Below are 22,054 nucleotides of genomic sequence, written 5' to 3' on the forward strand. Positions count from 1 at the left end.
TCTTCTTGTAGCCTTTACATCAAACTTTTTGATAGTTCAATGCATACATGTGTGCATACTCTCAAATATATATGCATTCTTTCCCCCTTTTTATGACTTCTTTTTAGGTTTTGTCTGTTTCTTTTAATTTGTTGTTTTGTCAGAGGAAAGCGGCACACAAATATCAATGTTGAGAGGATCTAATATTTTTTAAGTTACAATTTTAATGTACTCTGATCAGAAAAGGGTTTTAAAAAAGGGTTTGGAATGACACCTGCAGAGGTTTGGGTTTTGCTGCTGTGGGTTTTTTTTGTATGTGTTTGTGTTTGGTTTTCTCTTTTCCCAAGGTTTATATCTACAAGGTTTGCTATCATTAAGCTGGAGCTAAAAAGTAGTTATTTCAGTTCTGCTGTTAACATTTTTAAGGTGCTTAAGGCCTAATGAACAGGAAAATAATTGTGTAACATGCTGATCATCATTTACTGTTTAGAAGAGGTGTAGAACTGCATGAAGCAATGCAACTTGAGTGCCTCCATGATCTATGAAAGTAGTGTTTTCACACCAAATGAGAATATACAAACTTCAGCGAAGCATTAGAAATCCTAGTTCCACTTCATTGTCTAGCATAGCATTAATTTACTATACTCAGCTTTCAAACTCAGCTAGAATTATTATGTATCATCTTTCAGATGCCCTCTAACCCATCCAGTGACAAAAAATATTCTCTGATCAGACAGGTCTGTAATTCTTGGAGCAACTAGCAGATGAATATAAACTTTGCTTCAGGTCTCAGCACAGATATTTTGCATTTTAACTCTCTGTAGTTATCTTTTCCCAGATAGTATTGGCAACAGAGAGAGAGGAAAACTGATAAAATTACTAAAGCAGAGATCATGCTGTTATTTTGAATTTCGTAGTTTAATTTTGCAAATTGTTTGATCAATACAATCAGTTGACTTGATGTTCTTCCCCCTCCCCCAACCCCGAAAGCTGCTCCAATATTTAATTTTACAAAGTCCCCTCTCAGAAATTTCAAAGGATACTTCTTTAGGTGCTTGACTGTCTTGCCTTGTCTATTTGCTCTTATTTTGCATGCGAGATAGAGCCAGAAGCCTTTTTTCTCATTGTGTACACATAGTGTTAATGGATCTGCTGTGCCTGTATTGCCTCATTACTGGAAACAGCTCAAAACACAGAAGTCTTTCAGTGTATGCAAATAAGGCAGAATCATCTACCTGAGAGTTAATATTCTCTACTTTTAAGTGTATTCTAAATCTAATGTTTGTATTTAGAGCATAACATCCTGTTCTCTTTTTTATGGGCAAAAAGCTAAGCAGGCTCAGGCAGCTGTTTGATGTTGGCTTCAAGTGTTATTAATTTCATATTCTATTATTCTTTTCACTGTAGCACAAGTGAAGCTGATGTGGAGGCTGTCATGGATAAGTTGTTTGATGAGCTGGCTCAGAAACAAAATGATTGTACGTAAGTTAATTTCTCTTGAAAGAGAATACATTTAGAACACAATGCCCAATCTCCACTGACCAATTAATAAGTTCCATTGCTGTATATGGGTTGATGCCACACTCAAGTGGCAGTCATTGTATCAGCATTTTGTCTAATTTATGTGTTGAATCATGTGCTATTATTCATCAAGCTATGCATTTCCTATCTGTAAGAGATGAATTTTATAGTAATTATCCAGAGAAGATTGAGTCTTTGTTCATGTTCCCATAGTAACTAGACCAAGGATTCTAAAAGTGCAAGGCAGAGAGCTGAGGCTGAATAAAGCGTGTGGAACCATTGCAGACTTCACGTTTGAAGAGCTGTGCGACAGAGTGAGTACCCAGTCAAATCTGGATCAGTTAATGCTCAGACTTCTCACCGTTTTTTAAAAAAAATGCAAACACAAAAAACCTGCAAAAAACAAACCCCAAACATAAAAACTTGCTATTTTCACAAGTCATACTAAATTAAAAGCTCTTTTTGTTGTTGTTGTTTTTTGTTTTGGTTTGGTTTTTTTAACTTGGCAGAAAGATTTTTAATTTAACAGGAGGAAAAAAAACCCACAAAACGCAGCTTCCCAAAAGAACAACAATAATTTGTGTTTTAATGATACAGCAAATTCACTCTTAAGTATATTACAGATTGTGTTCAAAAATCTCGTATGTGCCTGGGTTAGCATAATTGCTGGAATATTAGTAGTCACAATGTATCAATATGTAAAGAGCATTCAAACACAGTTTTTAAAATCTGGGGTTTAAGTTGATACTCAAGGAAAAGAGTAGTAATACTGGCAGCACTAGAGTGAAGCTGTTGTTGTGTGCCTTAATTGTAACTAGCTATACAAGGGCTGTTCAGTACCAGGCCTTCTTCTCAGAATTTGCCAAATTTTGCTAAATACTGCCAAAATCTCTGCCAAATATTTAGGATGTGATTCCTGAAAAGCTCTATTTGTATGTGACCGCCAATGGGTTTGAATACAGTGCCCCAGAAATTGCATCCTACTTCAGTGACCATTCTGCTGACACCTGAAGTTGTTGTTAAATGGCCACAACTCTGAACTGGGCTGAGAGCACCTTTGATTCAGGATGCTGACCAGTCCTTTGGTTATAACATTGTTTTCACTTCCTTGTAGCTACCAAGTTGATGAGTATTTGGACAGAAATTTCGCTGGTTACGTTTCAGACTGTAGGTTTTAGGCTCTGTTGTTTTTTAGTTTCAGACAAAGCCGGTTAGCTGTGAGAATGAAGGTATGTCATGGGTAGAACACCTTGCTTTTCACTAAAAGTTTTGAGACTTGTTCTTCATTGTGCTTCTTAATATATCAGCAAACTGTGCTGTCAGCAAACACTTGTAAAATTCTTTAGTCCAATAAATGCCTTATGTACTTAACTGAGATGATAAATTGCTTCTAAGGAGAAGTGCTCTGGTAGCTCAGGTGGCAGCGGCCACTACTTGGGGTCTGAAGGTTCTGATCCTGTTAAATGATGTGGGGTTCAGACCATCTTGGTGTAACAGTGCTGAGGTGCTTGGTTTGCAGAACAAGTAAAGAGAATCCTTATGAAATGTTAAACATCATTTAACAGGATTGTTCTGATGGTGATCACCCAGGACTTGGGAAGTCTGCTGTCTCAGTTCAGATGCCTTCTGCAGATGTACTATGATAGTCTCTAATGCAGTAATCACATGGCAGACAATAAATGTTTTCCTTAAGCAGCTTCCTTCATCATAATTTATATGGCTCAATTTGTTTTTACCTTTAATTGTTGTATTCAATTATTTATTTTGCCATGATTTTTCTCTTCAGGTGACTGATGTACCTTCATATATGTTATGTTAGTGTGTTGGTAAGGTGGTATCACTGTGCTCACTTCATAGGTAGAGAAGTATAGTCATGAACTTCAGAATTGTGCATTAAATTTGGATGAATGGCTTGAGTTGCCTCTAATACAATATTTTTCACAAATGTAAACTTTTATAGCGCTTCATAGCAATAGTAAAAAATTCCTATTGGTATAAGCTGCATTTAAGACCTCGCCTGGCCAGCTGCTGCATTTGCCTGCCCTGTTGCCTTTGAAATCTACTAAAAGCCGAAAGAAAAAATAAGTTGTCAAACCATGAAACCAGGTTTCTTTTTTTTTTTTTAATGAAAACTTTTTAATTCTTTGGTGGAAAAATTTATACGTGCAGTATCTTCTCTTTAACAGTCAGAATGGGAAGTCATTCCTACTGATGCCACAGAAGAAAAGGAAGAATAGGTAGGATCTGGAGGAGTGAACTGGTGGTTTGTTGTCAAAATAACCCTCAAAGTCAGGAGACATTCAACATGAGAGGAAGTCTAAAGTAATTCATATCTTTTCAAATAAGCTCGCTAATAGTGGGAACTATTTGTAGATGGATAAAGCAGAAATCTGTAGGAGACATAGCTAAAAGCTGTTTGGTACTGCTTGTGGTGCCAAATGGTTGATAAGTTGACAGGCATCATGAGTGCAACTGTTAAGAAAAAGGAAACTAAGAGGCTAAGAAAGATGTAATGAAAAAGATCCACAAGAGAAAATGCTGCAGGGGAATTTGTTGGCTTTGGCTTGGGTGAATCTGCAAGTTTCTTTGTGCAGAATATGGGGACAAAGTCCCATGGGACAGCAGATTGTCTGAAGGGACACAGGGTGGGAAATCTTCCAAACTGGAGCCTGCAGCAACCAGGAGGGGGCTTTACTGCCAGCCCAAGTGAAGCATCCTAGCTAGATAAGTACAATCTGAAGCTGGTGTCATAGGAGCCAAGTAAACTTATAGCAGAATCAAAAACAAGATTTGCAGTTGGATTTATATCAGTGATAAGACCTGGTGACAAGCACGATAAATAGGAAATTCTCATTAGTGGTGAAAAATGAGATATAATTGATATTATTGAAACCTCATGGGACAATTCATAATTCAGCCTACTTAAGGACAGAATGGCTAAAAGAGGTGAAGGACAGTATGCAACATTAAAGACACTGGTACCTGCCTTAAAGTTAATTAATACAAGGATCTTGAATACATATCAATCAGTCTACTAATTAACAAACCCAAGAGTGTAGTACTCATAGGAGTCTGTTGCAAATGGAGAATGAGGTATATTGCTTTTTGAGCACTTGGCTATAAAAAGCATATAAAGAAAAAAAATGCCATTGTATGGGAAGCTTATGCTGTAGATGAAATGCAGAAAATGGTGGAATCTAATTAGCCTGAAAATTGCAAATGAGATTTTTCTAGCATAAAATGTACTGCATCCAGTACAGGGTCATTTGATTTGAGCAGCTTTATGGGAGCTTACAGTGATGAATTCATCTGGGAATTTATCTTGCATAAGGACAATCTTCTCTATGATTTTCTACCATTCAGTGTAACCAAAAGATACTTCCAAACAGGGGAATTACATATTTGAGTGTTCAGGAAGGGTAATTTTCAAAAGCAAAAGGGAAATATGACCGAAACTAATTTGAAAGGGAAGTGTAAACAAAAACAATGGAGAGAACAAGAAGGACTTTTTGAGGAAGAAGAGAGTAAAATGTGTGTCCTGTGTCACTGTTGAGACAATCAAATAATATAGAATGAACCGCAGCTAGTTATGAAGTGTGGGAAAAATAAAGAGAAACTAAATGTCATGGACAAATATTATGTCTGCTCAGCTATGAGACTTTTTGTTGTTAAGTAAAATGGGAGGTTTGCTACAGTTTTTATTATCTCAGTGTTATTGGCTTATTCTTAGGTAGAGATGGCTGAACTTCTAATAATGATGTGGAAAAGGGAAAAGGTTTTGCAAAAAATACTTGTTCTAGGGGAAGCTGAGTGAAATATTTGTTTGACTAAAGGATGATAAAATAACTTTCAGTCTGTTAATAGCATATTAAAAATAGCCTGCAAATTCATTTTGAATCATTGGAGTCCTAGAAAACTAGACTGAGATCACTGACTAGCTTTCTATTTTTGATAAATATTGGAGTGCAAGAGAAATTCCATGGCCCTGGAAGAAAGCTCCTATGTGCCAATATTAAAAAAATAAGCAAGCAAAATTCACACAAGTATGATGACTGGTATAACTGCAGGCTGGCGGCCAGATTTTAGTCCAGAAAGGGTAATGGAGAAGCTGGTTCGGCATTCACACTGTGGATAACTACAGAATGGAAATGAAATTAATTTCCTGATTTTTGTGGAAAAGGTTGAGTTGTGTAGATGCTGTTCTTCTTACCAAGATAGTGGCTTTATGCAGTGTCAGGAAAGTATTTGTTAAATGGATTGTGAAGTTAGTTAACTAACATATAGAAATAATTACTACCGAAGGGTTATTGTTGGGTGTTTCGTTTCTAATGAGCACATTTTTATACTAGGCCCAGTACAATATTTTTTTTTTCCCCAGCAGTTTTGAATTTAACATAAATGCTGATACAATTTGCTCTAAGTACAAAGAAAGGTGTGTGCATGGGGGGGAGTGATGAAAACTAGGATGCTGCATGCAGTTTATTTCTCAGCAGAACTGAGATTTTGGGGGAGGATGGAGAGGGTATGTTTTGGTTTGGCTTTTTTAAATATAAGCAAACACAAAATTTTACATCTAGAAATTGGGAACACAAGTCATACCTACAGGAGGAAGAGACTGTGTCCTGGGTATAGTGGCTTGGAAATAGCTTTAAGTATTGTAAGGACAAACAGCTCAAAAGGAGCTTCTGGTCCAATGTTAGGGCAATTAGACCTAATTTCATCTGGGATGGTTAGGGTGAAAATAAACAGGAGGGTACAAAGATTATTTTAATTTTAAAAACCTCTCAGATCGATGGCAGAATGTTAGATGTGATTTTGACATCAGAATTTTAGAAAAGACATTGAAAAAGCTGAAGAGGCTGTTGAAAAAAGCCACAGACCATTTAAGCTGGAGAATTTGTGCCCTCAGATGACAGACTTAGAGTTCAATTTGTTTGTCTTATTAAAAAGAAGACAGGAAGATGATTTTATAAGGTACAGCCATTTTCACAGGAAAAAAAAATACAGATATTAACGGGCTCCCAAAGCTAGCAGAAGAAGACATAATTAAAACCAGAGCCTACAGAGATTAGATTACATTTAAAAAAAAAAAAAGAAAAAAAGGGACAAAAAAAGCAGTCATTCACATATTTGAAACAGTGAAGGAAGTGGCAGAGCCTCCTTATACTGTGCTTTGGGTCAAAACTGGATGTCATTTTAGGAAGAGGTGCTTGTGTTTGAGCCCAAGTACTAGTTCTTAGGCTTAGCTGTCTCTAAAATTCAGGAAATTGAAGGATCACGTGATCTGTTCTGGTCTTAAATTGTGTAGAACTAGAGATGTGAGAGAGACAGGGTCCACACTGCCTGTTGGCAAGTGTCGCGAGTTCAGCAACTGGCGGGGGAACATGCCCAGTCTGTCTCAAGGGGATAACCTGCACTCAGCCTCCTCAGGCTTTTGGGATTTTTGGGACAGTTCTTAGTCTACTATCAGTCTGTGCAGTGAGCTCAGTCTGCATTTTTCTGAGATTTGTAAATTTATTGGATTTGGGTGGGGTTTCACAAGACACGTGTAAGACATTTCCCTGATACCAAGCAATCTTTCTTTCAAATTTGACGTTCCTGTACCACAGCATGGAAGCACAACAACTTCTCACTGAGCCACTTCTAAAGAAAAGTCTTAACTTGAGGAGCAAGATATGTAATAGCCTTAGTCTCAGAAATACAGTAATTCACCAAAAAATGAATACTCATTCACACGCACAGATGCATGTCCATGTGAAGTCGGTTTGAGGCATCCATTCAGAATGGGGAAGTTTCAAGATGAAAGCTGGTTTCACAGTGGAAGGTGGATATTGACTCTGGTTAGGCTTTTGTTTGCATTTTTCACATCTAATAAATACAAGAGAGCAAGAACAACTCAAAATATAATATCATTTTATTTAGTTAATGCAAATAGTTGTGGTTACATTTATTTCCTCTGTTGTATTTGGTTCATAATTACAAAACCAGTATGTAATTTAAGGTAGAGGCATCAGTGAATGTAATGAAAGGAATCAGTTGTTTTAAGAAGTTATTTCTTTTAATATTGGATTGTTGCAAAAATGTCTTAGAAGATATTTTTCTGGAATTTTTTTGAAACTGGCATATACCGGTGCTCATATGGTTCTCAATAGCCTTTGCGGCGTGAACGAACAACATCGTAGTCAGAACTTGGTGAATTGATTCCTTCGGCCATCCATAACCTTTAATGGTTCCAGAAAGAAGAATTTAAGTTTTGCAAGAGTCAATATGTGAAAGGCTAAATGCTTTTGTTATGTTGGAGAGATAGTTTATTAGCCAAGTAACTCTGCTTTCACATTGTTGTGATGATATCTCTTATGGTCTGGTCTTGGGTAACTGTTACTGTGCAGTCCACAGGGGTGAACATTCAGACTTAAAAACTCTGTTTATGTTTATTGGTGTAGGATTAAGGGGATGCCTCTGAAATGGGTCGAATTATTACCTATTTAGACAGTAACTTTTGTAATGCGTCATTTCATCTGAACAGTCTGTAAAACCTTTTTTCAAATTCGGTGATGTTTCCTTTGAAATAAAATCAAAATTCTGTTTTAAAGGGAAATATTAGAACATTTTCCACTTTGGTGTCACATGATTTCATGAAATGTCAGCCAATAAGGAATAGATGAAAATAGCAAATCAGCACTTGTTACAGTATTGTTTACAGCGATTTTTAAATCGTAGTTTCCCCGTTGAGGAGAAAGCCATGTTTCAGCTAATTTAGTTCAGTGTGGACACATGGAAAACTAAAAAAAAATGCTGCATAAGGGGATATTGATTTACTTTAGTGGCTTTAGAGCAAAATGAGAAGCAGTTTTCCAGATCTGACACAGGAGGTCACAGTGTGGCACACGGTAGCGCTTGTTGTGGCTTGAAAGTAGTTACCTGCTCACTGGAATGCAGCCCAGTAAATGTGCTTCTCCAGGCTCATCGTCCAGGAGAACTATGCTCAGTTTTCATCAAAATGTTTGTTATCCTAGCATTTGCTAAGACTCCATAAAATGAACAAAATGTAGCCAGAGAAGACTGGGAGAAACACTGAACAGGACTTGACCTATAGTTCCTGGATTTTAGTGCTAACATTATCCTCCTCTGTTCTTTGTAGCCTTTAATTAATTTCTTCCTGACAGTTTCTCTGTCTCTACAATGAAGGACACATTTACCAATGGAGTTAGACTGTTGCAAAAAACCATGATTAGTTAATTTTTTCATTGAGTTAGTGTGTGAATGAAAAATCACCACCATAGTGAATCCTAAGGACGTGGTTCTTGACAAGCAAATACAGTTTATAATTGTCCTTGACAAATTCTAGTAGGCTTTTCAGATGGTCAGGCCTGATAACTTGAATTCAGCAACATGTTTATTAAAACCTTTTTTTTTCCCTTATCCCTTTTCTCAGCAGTTGGATGTATATCCAAAGTTCAGATGAAAATACTTTTAAAAATAAAAGGTATGCATTAACTTGATTTTAAAATCTCAGTATCCTAAACTAGCAATCATGCAAATCTACGTCTTACTACTGCATCACAGTGGTTTCATTTCTCTGTGTTTACACATAAAGCTCTGTTTTCATTATGCCTTAGAAAAATCACACTCTGCCAGTCTTCTTTCTTTACTTCCCATTTAAAATTTTGTTTAAAAACTGATAATTGTGACACTTTGTCTTAAATCTTGATCTGGTATAAATAATTTAGACAACAGTGTACCTTATAGGTAACCTTCCAAAGTCCTTAAGGAGTAAAGAGATTGTGTCTTCCTCACAATATTATCTTTTACAGTCTTCCTCTCACTTGTGTGTAGCAACTACTGCCCTCTGCTGGGAATTCGGACTTTGTAGTGTACTCAAACACATTTTAACCTTTTCTTTACAAAGATTGAATAACTTTGTTTCATGGACGCTCTAGTCTTTTCATTAGGTAATTAAATATATCCTTTTATCCAACGACCAAGTATCAATTAACATGATGTCTTAACACCATGGGAGGCTATGTCTATAAAACTGATTTTGTGGATGGGTAAACTAAAGAACAAAGAGTCGTGTTAAATGCAGAAGGTTTAATACAGAAATGCAGGGAAGTTCATGAACAAGAAGTTGCTGGTACCTGGGAGAGTATATCAGCAAATTATTGTGATATGCATATCCTATTCCTATATTCACCCTAGACAACTGCCTCTGGCTGCTACTAGAGGATATGGGGCTACATGAGTCTATGAGGTTTATTATTTTTAAAGAAATTTAAATAAGGACATGTTTCCACTTTGAGCTGGAAAACAGGGCAAGGGAATTTGGATTACTAAGTGTTGGCAAACTACAGCATAACAAAGCTAAGAAAATTAATTTAATATCTATGTTGTAAAAGGTTATCTTACTGTGTTTTGGTTTTGGTTTGGTTTGGTTTGGTTTTTTTCAGAAGTTGTTTAGCTTTTCCGCGATTGGCAAAACACAGTATTTGTATAGATTATCACAACAAAGAAGCGGCAGTTTCTGATAGGTTGTGGTTCCATTGCAATAGGCACATTCTACAGATGAGGAGCAAGATGTGGTTCCTAACTTGAATAGCTTGCGCTTCAAAATGAAAGATGTAAGCAAGCTTTTAAAAAAAAACAAAGTCACCATTTTCAAAGGCAACAAGTGATTTAGGAGTGCAAGCGTCTGCTTTTAAGTCAATCGAATGTCTCTCCTACATGATGACACAACCCAGCTGTATTTGCAGTTCAATGGTTCTGAGTTATTTTGAGGGAACTGACTTCATTAAAAAGTAAGCTAAATGTATCTGCTGTATATATAATTTGGTGTCGCTTTAGGATTGTAAGATTATTGGCTGTAGTTGTAAATAAACATCCCATGGAGTTGTTTGGAAGTGAAGACTATTTTCAGTAACTGTTTAAAATAATTGTTTCCATTAGTTTGATTTTGATCTTAGTTTTATTCACAGCAGGAGATTAATTTTTGCAGCTCAAGCTCTGGGCTGAGAGTGTGTCTCTCATTAGCTACATTTGCTTTAAGAATGTAGTCAGTTTCTATACCCCCTCCACCAAAAAAAAAGCCTTGTCTAACTTGCCAAGTGTGTTTTGTAAAATGCACTTAAGAAACTTATTTCAGATAGTAATTTAATAATATTGTTAGTCAGACCTCCTTTCTGCTTTATACCTTATTTTGTGTGCATCAGGGCTTAATTTTAGAAAGCATTCACTTTAGTGAAAGCTGCATAAACCTTGAGGTTTTAGATCCTGTACTTTGTAGATCAAGGAATACACAAAGAGGTTTTGAAATCTTATCAGTAAGTGCCAATATTTAAATAGACCTATAAACAGAATGATCTATAAACCTAATTCCCATAGTTTCTAGGTTCTTTTGAAAACTTAAAAGATCATTTGAATTGTGATCTAGTAGCTTATTTAAGATGAACTTAAATGTAATTTTGATGTATATATATTTCCTTATGGCTTTTTGTGTTTTATCTGCTTATCCCTGTTGAAATTGTTGGCTTGTTTGCTTACTGTACAAAGCAAAAGAAACTTTTTTTTTTTTTAATTTAAGCCTTAACTATATTTGGAGACCTTTTCATTGACAAATGCTTTGGAGTTGGAACTGGAAATTGCACAGTGAGGGCTCTGGGAGTAGAAATGCGCCTCTTATTGTTCTGCTGGTCTGTAGCCAGCCTTGAGCAGCTGGTAGGTCTTTGAGACATCTCACTTCTTGTAGCTTCAGAGTGGATGTCAGTCCCTGTTGAGTAGATAAGCTCTTCTAAGGCAGGAGTGGTTGTGCTGAATGATGAAGGAACATGGGAATGTGCTCTGGTGAGGCTGACTTTTCAACTCCATTGGGATAAAGTGGGGAAATGGGCAAATATTGATTACTAAAGCAGTATTCATCTGTGTGCAGGAAAATGAACTCAGGTAGAGCAGTTGCAGAAGAGGTGCACTTGGGAGAGTCTAGGCTAGAATGACATGTATTTTCCCACAGGAGAAGAAAAACAAGTAGAATTGAGAACCTCACTCACATCAGTCACCCCAAAGAAAGACCAGGAACAGAACAGCACTATTTTAGTTAGATAGCATTGTGATACATGCGTGTAAAATTGTTTATGAATATGGGAAAAAGCTGGAGGTCACAAGCATCTTCTTAATCAGCAGAAAAGCAAAGGTCTGAAACAACTTTGTGCTATGGGAAACATGACTAAAAATCTTTTGCTGTAAAATCAAGCAAAATTGGTTCTTACCAAGATTCTGTGATGAGGTGACGGGAGATAGAGGGGGGCTGTGCTTGATCCAGAAAAATCATCTACCCCAGGGTTTATAGATCTCAGATTCTTGCTCTACTGATCATCCACGTGAGTGTCAAAGCTAGAAAACAACTTCCATAAGGGATGTGCAGTAGGTATTGGATAAGGTGCTATGAACACTAAAATGCAGTTGGGAAATTCCAGACTGTTGCTTGTGTTATCTGAGTTTGTTCCTCTTTCTACATAGCAATGACCATTACTGTAGTGCCTATGTGATACTGTAATTACACGATCACATACAGCTGAATGCTGCCTGCCACAGTCTGTGCCAGGTGCACATGCACACTCAAAAGCAGAAAAACCCAGCCAAAACCCCACCTTTTCACTGTTGGCAATTGTAATATTAATTTTCTGGGCAATTTTCTTGAGGCACTGAGTCCTAGGCTGCCATAGTCATGACTTTCACTGAAGTGAGCGTTGTATTTTGAGTTGGTGGTGTTCCATGAAACCTGAAAAAACAGCTTTCAGAGGTCCTTAACATGGCATCAAGAGCTCACATATGCTTTTAACTTTAATTTCTGAGTCCTCTGTTTGTAAAATGGAGATAGTATCACTTTCTTGATTCACTTTCTTGTAGAGATAAATTTGTTACTGCAGGTGAAGTACGTAGCTGTTGTGGTAATAAAAGCCGAAGAAGAAATGCGTAATTCTTCTTCCACACAAGTATTTGAAAAGTCCATGAAAAGTTACATCTTGTGACACACCAGGAATGAGGACAAAACACTTATTTCCAAGTGTGTTTTATATGAGAATCACTATTGTGAATACTGGTGGGTCAAAGGTCCAGGGAGAAGGGGAAGCATCAGGTAATGTAAGTCAAGACTGTTGCATATATGCAAGAGAGAAAGATTAAGGGTGCACAGGCAACTGCTGCCTGACATCTGTGTCTGACTTTTTAGCTTTAATAATGTTTTTAAAATGTAGTTTTCATTTGTGTGGTTACTGCTGGCAACATCATTGATCTATTTATTTTTTGTGTCTTTGCTCTTAGTAACTAAAATGTACATTAAAGAATATTTTAAAAGAAATAATAATAAATCAATTTGTGAATAATTTAACAAACAAGTTGTATAACCTCACATCAAGTAGTGTTCAAACAACTTAAAATAAAGATTTGAAAGTTGCAGGGTAATTCACAGTGCTTAGTTAGGAAGCTCCAAAGCAAAACTGCATGTTATTTTAATCCTTCCTCAGTATGCCCTCTGATGTGTTTTATAATTACACAACGACATACCTTTTAATTTTGCCACGAGAAACCTTCAGTAAAACTTGATAAGAAATTGCCTTCTTAATTAAATTCAGTTTATTAATAATGCTTCAAATTAACTTGTTATCTTTGCCTGTAACTTACAGAGCTTCCCAATAGCTTTGTACTGCCATCAGTAAATTTTTTTCATTGTTAGCCGTGCCTTAACTATCTTAGTCTTTTTTCTATTTTTTTAAAACTTCAGCATGCAACTGCCTTGTAGATCATGCCCAGGTTTTTCTGTTCCTTTCTTGAATTATGATCTTGAAATATTACCGCAGTGATAGGGCATGGCTCCTGTGGAAACTACAGAAAGGGCTCTATAATTTCTTAATATCTAAGTTGTGAATAATATCTAATCTTGAACTGCATTTTAGTGTTAGGAAGTTTTGGAGTGTTGGGGTGTCTGCACTAAATTGTAGCTATTGTCAATCACAGCTCTTCAGGATGTTATTGGAACTGGCCCTGGAATATCTTCCAACATCATCTTTTTCTAACATATATAAAGCATTATGTATTCTTCAGACAACCTCTAAACGATGAGCTACTTTGTCATTGATGAGTCAACAAAGAAGAAGGATGCTTTATACTTTAATTAAATGGCATATATAATAGAAATGGGAGACGACTAACTCTTAAAACAGTCCACAGAGAGCTCCAAATAATAAACATCCTACTTGAACTGAGATGATGATAGCTGAAAATGCATTAAGTAGACAGCGAGACAAAAACAAATGAAGGTGAGAACTCAGTCAAGCAGGCTGAAGTGGAGTAAATAGTGTCAGCAAGGCAGCCCATGCTAGTGCTAATGCGTTTTGCATTAGTATGATGCCTGTAAAATACTGACTCCTGGCATCAGAGTCAGTGACAAAAACCTACATCGCTTTTACCTTATATACACATGCAGGAACAATAATGCCATGAGAAAGATTCTTATCTGTTAATGCTTTTGTAAAAAAAAAAAATGCAGCCTGCAAAGGAGCTCATAACAAATGCTAAGTGACAGTTGTTAGATAAATGCGTTATGGTTCTGAAGTTGAGTTTTGATTGATAATTAATGAAATACAAAAAGATCAGACAGTACGTGAAACACACACCAAATCAAGTTGTTATTTTTAGAATGTTTTTCCGAGGACCAGATTAATCAGGCTAAACTTTTAATAAGAGGATTATATATATGTGTGTCAATATTAGAAGGATTTGTAGCTTCATTAGCACCTTCAGAGGAGGTAATACCTTCGTGTATGCTACTGACTAAAACAGAATACTCTGTGTGACTGCTTGAGGTTCATAAAATGAATTTCAGCCCTGGAGGGTCACACAGGGGACACTGGTGTCTAAGACTCTATGCTGTTCATCTTGTCATCTTGTCCCCAGCCTGTGTTGTTGGCAGTCAGGACTCAACCAGTACTTGCTGCGTGGTGAGGAAGAAGGGCCTGGAGGCCGTGCTGTGAAGTTGAGGGAAGAGGTTTTGGCTGCTGGAACAGCAGAAATCTGCTGTATATGGACTGTACAGCCAGAACCTCTAGCAGTGGTGTAACCTGCGCTTGAGCCCGTTTTCCCTGTCTCTCTTTTATCTGTGGCACAGAGCTGGTACGTGGATGCCCATGCCAGTTTTGCAAGGGCAACAGGCATGTGAGAATGTGGCTTGAGAAGCTGTCAGGGTGCCCCTGGGTCATGGGCTCCTGCATTGGGGCATTTTGAGTGTAGCTGGTGCGTGAGAAAAGCTTTGAAGCAATTGCAGGCAGCATGGAAACTGGGCCAATAGCAAGGTTAGAGGAATACAAAAAGGGTTTTAAACTGTCCCCAGAGCACGTGCAAATTTGTTGGTTGTTCCTTCTTTTTACAGTAAGTAGAGTAAGGCAGAAGGAAATTACAGGACTTGTCCAATATGACAGTAAGTCATGTTGAGAACAAGATTAAAAGCTTTGTTTTCATCTTCAGGGTTATGTCTTTCTGAACTCTAAAAAAGAGAGGGTTTGAGAACTTTGCTGTATAAAGAACTACAGCTGATGCCAGCTGAGCCACAAATAACAGTCGGGCTGACCTGGAGTTTCAGTTGTGTTTCACCAGACTTGAGTCTTTGCAGGGAGCTACATACTATATTAAAATACTCATGGCTGCTAGGCTCACATCTTTCTGATCATAAGATTTTTGGAGTCTCCAGAGGCACATTTCTGCCAACATTTACGGAATATTATCACTTAGCACTGGTGTAGGTGTTTCAGAAATTCTTGTTAAACAGCTCTAAATGATCTGCCTTTTATGTCCTTAATTAGAGGAGTTTCTGAATTGCCTGCATTTTGCACTGCTGAAGTAGATCAAATTCTTGTTTGGCTGTGATAAAGATGCATATTGTAATCCTCTATGAATGTTTATGTCTGTATAAAAAGCAAAAGAAGTATTTCATCTTCCTTTCTTCCCGCTTGAAATGCCTTGGTTTTGTCCCCCACCTGTTTCCTCTACCCGACTGCCTGGGTTCTTCATTTTCACATCTGGATATCCACCAAGGTGCCCACCACATTCTTGGATGTATAGCACAGTGGTTGGGCACTTCAGTTTGCAGATTTTGCAAAAGCTTAAAGCCTTTAATCATTATTTATTTGTCTTAGGAAACAGCTTTTAATATTTGATACTTTGTATTTGAAATGAGAAGGGTGTACTCATGGTTTGGGTGAAAATGTATACCACTTTGGGGCAAGACAGAAATTCCTCGGGGTTTTGGACTTTGGCAGAAGGGTGCTTTGGCTTTTCATCTGATAAAAGAATGAACCTGAATAGCAGTGATGTCTGTATTTACTTATCTAAAGAGAGCCAGGAGAAACTATTTTTTTTTCCCACGTACAATTAGATCAGTGTTGGTGTCCCTTTCAGGTACTCAGCACACAGACGTGCTTCATCTTCTCTGTACTTAACAGTACTTCAGTCCTAAGTATGGAATAAAAATTACTGTTGCTTGAACCATTTGCTTCCCACCAATCTTAAAATCTCCAGCAGCATCCCAGTATGTGTTGCTTTTAGTGCTCCTGTTGTTTTGTTTTGCATTGGATGTGACGCTTGTCCAAGTGGCTGTTACTTGTGTCTGAAGGTGAGGTGTGCTCTGGCTCAGCTCTGTCATGTTGCCATCCAGCAGTTCCTTTCACGTTCTTTAACCTTTTCATGCTTTATTTCATCAAAACATTTCAAGTTCAGCTGCTCTTTGTCCAGGTGAGATTTTTTCAGAGTTGATGGATGAAGATGTTGCTGGTGGCCCTCACGATGGTTAGTTTCTTGTTAAGAAGTCTGTAATAGTGGCTGGGGGATTGAAATGGAGAGAGAAAATAAACAATATATATATAACTTTGAGGAGGTGATCTAGTATGTAATGCTCTTAAACACTGCTAAAACACTCCAAGTTTTCAGTAATAATTCTTTTCCATAGATGCCGTGGGGAAGTTGCATGGTCATGAATGGGAAAGCAGGGTAATTCCTGAGACTGTGAATGAGAGAACTGGCTTAGAGGCAGATGCTTTAATACCTGCCAGGGGTAGCTAGTGAGCAGCTCTGGCTTGTTCCCATTAATTTTCAGAAGAATTTCTGGAATGCCATCAGGGCTGCATTCTCCTGTGCTTGCGTATAGACCACTTCTACGGGTTTTTCATTCTTGCATCTAAATAATCCCCAAAGTCCTGGTCGTGGACAGCAATTAATAATCACTCAAAATAACTTCTTGCAGAAGCCTTCTAGTTAAGCAGTTATTCTTGGCCTACAGCAAATTTGTCTAGCTGTTTCAGTTAGAGAAAATATCCTGTTTTTAAGATATGAGTGGTATTGCAGTGCTTCATAACCATATTATCCTGTTGGTACAGCGCATTTCATTAGCTGAGGAAGGAGTGGTAACGTTATCTTGCAAAATGCTGCTGATCTTGCTCTATGAAGTAGTCACATCCAGGGTACTGAAGTACTTGCACAATTAAAATAATTGGAATGCATTTCAGGCATATGAAGTTTTTCTGCTAAATACAATGACCTAATAACTCAAGATAAAATACTGCCTACAGTACTCATAGGCTAGATCTTGCTGAAAAATGTTACCTTCCATGTAATGGAAAAAAGTCGTTTTAAATGAATGTATTTGAATGGGTACTTTAATGAGGTACTGCTATTTTTGCATATCTTCTATTGGTGGTTTAGATATACAAATAGACGCTAACAAGCTCTTATTAAGGGTTTTTATTTCATCATTACAGGTGAAACCATGAACAAAGGAACTGCTACAAAATTGTATTTTTGCCTGTTTCCTGCTGCTTTCAGTACTTAGAACATTAGATTTTTATTCAGTCTGGTTTAGTCTTAGGTGAACCAAATACAGCTCTGCTTACAATTTACTAACTGGCCCCTGCATTTGCATTTTAAAATCTTGCTGCTGAAAAGCATCTGTTCAGATAGCTGTTCAAACTATGATTAAGGTTGACTGAGTAGCTTAACTATGTTTTTCCTTTTCCTCTATGGATTATAGTTCATAGTGATTATTTTGTTTGAGGTTGTCAAAGAGATCTTAACATTGTCAGGATGCAAAAGAGCCATGCTTTTAACTATCAGAGACTGTTCAGGTAAAGTTGACAGTATGAATGAGCACCCATATATACCTATGTCAGTAAGGACAAACAAGCATTCAAGAAGAGAGATGTGAAGGAACAAAAATAAGAATATGATCTATTCTGTAATTCTAGTATTTCAAGGTACAGCGTTTATGTGTCATTCTATCACGGGTTTTCATTTCTTACGGCTTCTTTTGTTTCAGCCTCTTGGGGCCAGTGACTATTTGGAGATATCAAAGCATTTTGACACGGTCTTTGTTCGCGACATCCCACTTCTTACAATGGCAAAAAGGACCCAAGCTCGTCGTTTCATTACTCTCATTGATACCTTTTATGAGCATAAGGTGAGAATAAGCCTTTCCTGTATGTGCGGGAATAATACTGGGAGCCCTAAAACCTGACTGTTGTATTTTATTTGAAGTAAGGTTTTCTGTAGTAATTATTTGGAAAACATAAGTGGGATAAACAAGCACTGCAAAGAAACATCATTCCTGGTTCACAAGAAAGGCCTCATTCCAGTAAAGGCAATAAGCTGGTGGTGGGGTTTTTTTTATTATTTCTGAGAGTATTAAGCATGACCGTAAGTACAAGCCTGAGCTTATTTGCCTGTCATGAATAGGGATGATATTTCTTTTCTAACTCAGGAAAACCACTATTTTAATAATGAAAGATTGTGCTGCCAACTGTACTGGAGCAAATTTTAACATGTGGGCAGTTGGTCAGGTATCGGTGCCTTCCTGAACAGGGTACTGAGGAGTTAAAAGCATAGTTACATTATTAATTTTGAAGGAAACACAGTCATTGTAGACTTTGTATTAGGTTGCAGAATTGCTAATGGAATCGTAAAGATAAATGCAGCGCTTCATGTGGATTTACAGAGGTTTCAATCATGGAAGCAAAATCAACACTGCTAAAACAAAGAGAAGTTAATGTTTAAGATTATTTTTTAAAAAGTAGTAAAAGATACGAAACCCTATCTTATGTGTGATTATATATGCACACACTTAAATATTTATGCAATCAGGAAATATCAATTGAGATGTCTTTCAAGGATGTCCTGGCAAGGTGATCAGAAAGGTCCTGATTCAGCAAGGTATTGAACTAACTAAGCATACAAGTAGTTTCCTTCAAGTCAGTCAGATTCTTTGTGCTTTGTGATTTGTAAATGGATAGTTTCTCAGAGGACATGCTAATATTTATAAACTAATAATAGTGTGTTAGAAATAGTGGGGGGGGGGCGAATGTTGTGATCTGCTCTATCTACATGCTATCATTAAGAACTGCAAGCGATCAGCCACTTTCTGTTACTTCCTCCACAGGAAAACCACAAGTGTTAAACTCCCATCACAAGTAGTTTGGAAAAACTACCCAAGAGAGCATATTTGAGTGTTCTGTAATAATATTTCAGCCTGTCTTCATTGCAGCCCCCCAGGAGATACTCTAGATCACTGCATGTTGTATCTTCCCCTAGCAGACCTGAAAACAGCATCATTATTGTTATTAGCAAATAATGTACACTTGAGTAGTGTAGGTGAAAGCAAGCGTGGTTCCACTCAGCCTTCTGGTAAATTTGGAATGTAAACATTCTTTAGATGGAAATATGTATGCAGTGCACTTACCTACTGAGAGGAATCTAACTATGAGGGGAAAGAAAACACTGGTTCCTAATACTTTATAGCTGTTGTTCTAAAAAGTAAACTTGATTGTGAACTCATTGCTTGTATGAGTATTTAATAGCACAGTTGTGCTGTTCTCCAAATAAAATTACATGATTTGTTACTGAGAAAAAAATCCTGTAAGGTTAATACTGCAAATGACTGAGTCAGTTAAATCTGTAACAGCAGTGCTAATAACAGAAAAAGGAAATACCTGAGGGGGAGGGGGAAAAGTCGTAATTTGAAGTTTGCTTTTCATAAAACAAGTATTTTATCCCCTTTCTGTAAAGCCCAAGTGATGATATGTTTTCCTTCTCTCAGGTGCGTATTGTTTGTTCTGCAGTGACTCCTCTCCAAAGCTTGTTCCTGGTAGAACATGACAGTGGAGAGCAAGAGGACAACAGAGTGTTGATGGATGATTTGGACTTGAGCCCGGTACATGCTATTAACATCCTCTCCCTTTTGTAACAAAATTGGGTTTGGTCTCATAATTACAACAGCATTTTAGGAAGAGGACTCAAGTCAACATTTAGCTAGTGATTTGCTGCTTTTTCTGCAGTGTATCTATTGCTCTCATAATCACATGTTACGTTATTTATTCGTAGCCAAAATGTCACAATATATAAAACCATTTTGCTTAAGTTTTAGGGTCATTTTTTAATCATTATATCTGTTCAATCATGTATGAAAATACTGATTTAAGTTTACCTCCTACATTTAAAATACAGAAGTAAAAGATGGTCTGTTCTACCTCTTCTTAAACTGTATAGCACTACCTCACAAATTCTCACAAACAGTACTATTTTGCATGTTGCTTATTCTGTTTTTCCTTTTCCTTATAATCTAGTTACTGCTAATGAATTTTTAAATGATATGTCTAAATCAGTATACAAATAGTCATCAGAAAAGTGAAAGCAGGTGGTTAACATGTCATCATGTTGTTTTAAACCCAAGTAATTGTTTTGTCGTGTTCCTTCAGAAGATCATCTGGCTGAAATAGGTGCTTTTCTTTAATTTTGGGATGTTAATTTTATTTTTTGGTGCCACACTGCTGTCTTGCATTGTCAAAGCCTGTGAAGCGCTCAGCCTGAGGAATTAGATAGGATGCACTTCAGTACAGCTACATCTCTCACAGTTCTGTGGTGCTGTTTTTGTGTATTAACGCAGGATTCCGCCAAAGGACTCTCCATGTTCACAGGAGAAGAAGAAATCTTTGCCTTTCAGCGCACTGTCTCACGGCTCACAGAAATGCAAACTGAACAGTACTGGAAAGATGGGGACAGAAGCAAAAAATAGTTATAATTAAAAGTTTAATAAAGTCACCAAGAACTAAAATTACAGAATTGGAAAGCTTTTTAGCACAACTGAAATGATAATTGCACTTTATCTGGACCATGTTCTCTTTCATCAGTTGTTTTTTGCATTTAAAACATGAGGACTCAGTTATTTTTCTGTACCACCAGTGTGTGGACATGTGAAATTTTGCCTTCATTTTCTTTTCTGTAAAATATAACTTTGACATTCAGGAAATTTAATGGGATTAAAGTTTTTCTGGAGAATTGGTCTAGAGACAAAGTTAATGGGCCGTGCAGGGTTCCCAGTAGATTTATGATGTAATGGGAAGAGGGCACTTTGTGGTTCCTGTCGTGCTGTCATGGCACTTTGCACAAAAGAGAAATCAAGTGCTTTCTTTATGAAACTCCTGGTATTGTATAGGTCCTTGCTAGAACCCTGGAATTTCTCTGTAGTGTATTCTGGGGTTTTTTTTCCTATTTTCTGTGTGTAGCCATCTGCTGACTTTCAGAGTCCAAGAGTTTCTTGTAATCAGGCAGCTGCTCAGTCTGGTTCATTGAAAACTAAAACCACAAGAGAACCCTGGAGAACAGCTTGAGGGTACATGAAACCGCACAGGATTACGATCTAAGTAATCATGGATGGGAAAAGAAACTATGATAAGACAGGGTATACTGTAACATTTAAGTACAAGTTAATACTCTTCCTAAATTCTGCAGTTTTTGCAAGCCTGGATATGGTGCCTCTACACCAGTCATGTATCTGTAACCTGAATTTTCTCAGGTTTCATCTATACCAAACCTTCAGTTGCTGCTGGGACACCTCCACTCATCTGGGGAGTGCAGTACATGGTTCTGCTGAGGCAATTCATCGTGTTGCCGTAGGAATATGTTTTATGGAGAAGACAGACGGGGTATTAACTGATACCTCAAAACACGTCGCCTGTCTCATGTTTGTAGCTGGAAACTTTCTTTTAGTTAAAAATGCAGTTGTGTCATTCTTGGTTTTAATCTAACTGAAACAAAATACGGTATTGCATGTATTGGCTTATAGTGTGTTTTTATAAAAAGTCATTTTAAGAGCATAGTTAGAAACCCTGAACAGGGAAAAGTATTATGCAGATGGACTGAAAAGATTGCCCTAAATCTTCGGGAGGAAAAGAAATTGAGGATTTTTCTTTGATTTTGCAACATGACTGTTCTCTTGTACTGTAGCAGTTATCAAAATATTTTTCTCTGCCCTTATTAAGCCTGATTAAGTTGTTTCAATTGTAGCCCCCATCCTAATTACAGAAAGCTTTTAAAAGGCGCTTCTGAGGGGCAGGGAGGACTGGAGAGGTCCTGTGCGCTTCCATGTGTTGTGGCAACACGGATGGTTTGGAACCACGTGCTCAAGACTGGTTTTCTGTTCTGATCATTTCTGTTTATCCTGGAGGTTACTTATACTGGCTATACCTGT

At 37.3% G+C, this 22,054-nt stretch overlaps 1 protein-coding gene across 3 annotated transcripts in view; it reads left to right on the plus strand.

The window, feature by feature from the left end:
- AFG1L (AFG1 like ATPase) overlaps positions 1–21,163 on the plus strand; it is a 65,288-nt gene extending 44,125 nt beyond the window's left edge. For 2 of the 3 annotated variants that reach the window (XM_080342170.1, XM_080342171.1), the window contains 5 exons: positions 1,387–1,457; positions 1,714–1,814; positions 17,852–17,992; positions 19,625–19,738; positions 20,471–21,163. In XM_080342170.1, coding sequence (XP_080198296.1) covers positions 1,387–1,457; positions 1,714–1,814; positions 17,852–17,992; positions 19,625–19,738; positions 20,471–20,599 — 556 coding nt within the window. In that variant the 3' untranslated portion in view covers positions 20,600–21,163. The remainder of the gene's footprint in view (positions 1–1,386; positions 1,458–1,713; positions 1,815–17,851; positions 17,993–19,624; positions 19,739–20,470) is intronic. The other variant, XM_080342172.1, reaches the window with a different exon arrangement.
- The last annotated feature ends 891 nt before the right edge of the window (positions 21,164–22,054 follow it).

The sequence above is a fragment of the Nesoenas mayeri genome, assembly GCF_963082525.1.
Source record: "Nesoenas mayeri genome assembly, chromosome: 3".
Lineage (NCBI taxonomy): Eukaryota > Metazoa > Chordata > Aves > Columbiformes > Columbidae > Nesoenas > Nesoenas mayeri.